General features: G+C 50.9%; 1 protein-coding gene across 1 annotated transcript; it reads left to right on the top strand.

Moving 5' to 3' along the window:
* Nucleotides 1–667: 667 nt before the first annotated feature.
* FOXB1 (forkhead box B1) lies at nucleotides 668–1,753 on the top strand. Its single transcript, XM_032798531.2, has one exon. It carries the CDS (start codon nucleotides 668–670, stop codon nucleotides 1,610–1,612), a length of 945 nt encoding a protein of 314 aa, XP_032654422.1. The 3' UTR covers nucleotides 1,613–1,753.
* Nucleotides 1,754–3,430: the final 1,677 nt, after the last annotated feature.

Raw genomic sequence — 3,430 nt, 5'->3', positions numbered from 1 at the left:
GTCACCACATAAAACTATCAGATGGTTAGAGGAAGGACATGGAGGCAAGTACTTAGCTCATCTCGGCTGCAGAGAAGCCAGCGAGCGCCTGCTTCGTTCCAGCTGCCGCTGGGGGTGAAATAACCCGATCCCTGATTCCGCCTTCCGAGGAGAAGGGAGGGGAGTGAGAGGATTCCCACAGACCAGCCAGCTCCCTGCCTCCTCGGACTAAAACTAAGCGGAGCGGCCGGAAAGAGAGCGTGAGAACCGGGAGGGATCGGGCAAGGAGACCAGACTCGCAGCTGCAGCCCGGATGCGGACTGTCAACTTCCAGCAACTTTAAGGTGGGCATTGCCGGCGGGGAGGGTCCCCTCCCAGTCCCTTCTCTGCCCTGCGGCGGGGGGTGGGATCCCCACCCGGCAGAGAAACAGCTGAAGTAACTTGGCGGCTGAGCGAGGTGACTAGGTCCGGAGTGGGGTGGATCGCTTCCCCTCCCCGAGGGCTGGAGGGATTTGGGTGTTTTGGGGGATCAACTCCGATCTGTCTCTTATTAGTGCCTCACACGCCTGCCCCCCCCCCGCGCACACACACACGCACACACACACTGGCCAGCTTTAAAGCGTAGCCCGCCTGTCCCCTGCCTTACCCCGCTCGCCCCTCCGCAGATCTCGGCGGGTCCCCAGCGAAGATGCCTCGCCCGGGCAGGAACACGTACAGCGACCAGAAACCGCCCTACTCCTACATCTCGCTGACTGCCATGGCCATCCAGAGCTCGCCGGAGAAGATGCTGCCCCTGAGCGAGATCTACAAGTTCATCATGGACCGCTTCCCCTACTACCGGGAGAACACGCAGCGCTGGCAGAACTCCCTGCGCCACAACCTCTCCTTCAACGACTGCTTCATCAAGATCCCGCGCCGGCCCGACCAGCCGGGAAAGGGCAGCTTCTGGGCGCTGCACCCGAGCTGCGGGGACATGTTCGAGAACGGCAGCTTCCTGCGGCGCCGCAAGCGCTTCAAGGTGCTCAAGTCCGACCACCTGGCCCCCAGCAAGCCCGCGGACGCCGCCCAATACCTGCAGCAGCAGGCCAAGCTGCGGCTCAGCGCCCTGGCGGCCGGGGGCCCCCACCTGCCGCAGATGTCCGGCTACAGCCTGGGGGTGTCCCAGCCCTCCGGCTTCAAGCATCCCTTCGCCATCGAGAACATCATCGCCCGCGAGTACAAGATGCCGGGCGGACTGGCCTTCTCCGCCATGCAGCCCATGCCGGCCGCCTACCCGCTCCCCAACCAGTTGACTACGGTGGGCAGCTCCATTGGCACCGGTTGGCCTCACATGTACAGCCCCGGCATGATCGACACGGCCACCAGCGATTACAGCGCCTACGGGGTGCCCCTCAAGCCCCTATGCCACGGGGGCCAGACTTTGCCAGCCATCCCGGTGCCCATCAAGCCCACCCCGGCGGCGGTGCCGGCTCTGCCGGCCCTGCCAGCGCCCATCCCCACCCTCCTCTCGAACTCGCCCCCCTCGCTCAGCCCGACCTCTTCCCAGACAGCCACCAGCCAAAGCAGCCCCGCGACGCCCAGCGAGACGCTGACCAGCCCCGCCTCGGCCCTGCACTCGGTAGCGGTGCACTGACACTCCGCGGCTCGCTCCAAACTTTCCTCGGCGTTTGCTTGCTCCCCGAGAGGAGAGAAAACTCCCGGCGGGGACACTCGAGGTTTGCTAGTCCTGGGAGCGGTCTTTGCCTCTCTGGCGTACCCTGGTTTAGCGGCTCGAGCCCGGGGCGGTTGGGAGTTGCTCCTTAACTTAGTTTTAAACACTGGAAAAGTATCTAGTCCCCCCTCCCCCGTGTGTATAAAGTGCCATTTGCATCACCAGGTTTCCAAAAGGTACTTAAGGCACCTTCTCCCCCCAGAACTGGGCGCTGGAGAGTTAGACAACCCTGGCACGGTTTGCCCCTTTTCCTTCCTTTGTCTGGGAAGAACAATATTCTTCCACCGGACCTGTCTTTAAACCCATAAACAGTTTGAAGTGGTTGCAGCTGGCTTCATGAAAACAATTCATGTTTCCAGATTCCAAGTGACAAATCAGCTGGATTTTGGAAACACTTAATTTTCGTTTCAAATTTATTTTTATTTTTTACACAGAGTTTAAAGATTGCAGGATCTACACGAACCCCTCGTGAATTGCTTTTTAAAATGAAACGTACTATTATCTATCTATCTCATCGCCACACATATCACAGCACTACAATAAAAGTATTAAACAGGTCCCTATAACTTGAGAGCCAGCCAGTTACCATCCTATGGCTGAAAAGTTCCATTGGCTTCCGAATAGTTTGTTTTGGGGAAGTTACATAGTCCATACAGATTTGTATACAAGAATGTGTATTAAGTACAAAAGGACAGGAAACGATGCAAATGGCAAGACATCAGTTCACACTGAAAACGTATATTGTTTACAAAACTCCTGTTCTAATGTAAATACTGAACTTCAATCTGTCCTGTGAATCAAATGAAGTCCTCTTTTGCAGTACCTGTTGTCATGTGGATGTTTAATTTTCAGGTGGAAGGGAAGGGGGGGTTAATTTGTCTGTTAACCTTCTGATTACTTCGATTTTTAAAAGCTATTTATTTATGATTTAAGAAAATAATTTAAAAAAAATTCACTACCAAGGAGACAACCTAAGGTAGCTTATGTAAAGCTGCTTAAGCCACTGGTGAACTGTAGGGAAGTACCACAACAGGTTCACACTATGGGAGGTATTCCTGCTTTCTGCTGGAACTTTTCAGACAAACTGAGAGCGGACTGGGGAACTCTGTAAATGTCTGTGAATAGGAACGATTATCAAATGTGTAACATGCACTTTTGTTTGCTATATTCCTTTCTAGTTTTAGGTAGTTTGTTTGCTGCAAACCGAACTGTTGTGAACTGCTTAAGTTAAGACAAAAACAAAACGTTGTAGTGTTCAGTTTCCCTTGTACAGAATGAGCATGACATTTTAAACATTGATGTTCTTGTTACCAGCATGCGTGTTTTAAGACAAAAGTAAAAAAAAAAAGAAGAAGAAGAAAGGGTCTACGTTAAATTATGAACCTAGTCGTCCAAATACTATTTTCTCATTAAAATATGTAAATTCAGATTTACTTTCTTATTCGTCTTTTTGAAGAGTTTGTACCAAGAAAACAAGAATATTAATTTAGAGGGGAATACAATATTTCAATTTTTAGATTATCTACATACATTTTTCATAGGAGGAAGAGAATTATCTATAAATATAATTGTTTAATAAAATACAGTAGCTTTCTACATAGGATGGTCATTCTCACGACTACCAAATGGAAATCAAGCTACGGTTCATAGACTACATTGCATATATAACATATGTAATATATATAACGTGTGTGCACACATATGTGCACTTTTCATACCTATATATGTGTGTGCTTTATA

The sequence above is a fragment of the Chelonoidis abingdonii genome, chromosome 9 (genome assembly GCF_003597395.2).
Source record: "Chelonoidis abingdonii isolate Lonesome George chromosome 9, CheloAbing_2.0, whole genome shotgun sequence".
In the NCBI taxonomy this organism is placed as follows: Eukaryota; Metazoa; Chordata; order Testudines; family Testudinidae; genus Chelonoidis; species Chelonoidis abingdonii.
The sequence above is the reverse complement of the archived record's forward strand: the minus strand, read 5'-3'. Positions and strand labels throughout refer to the sequence as shown.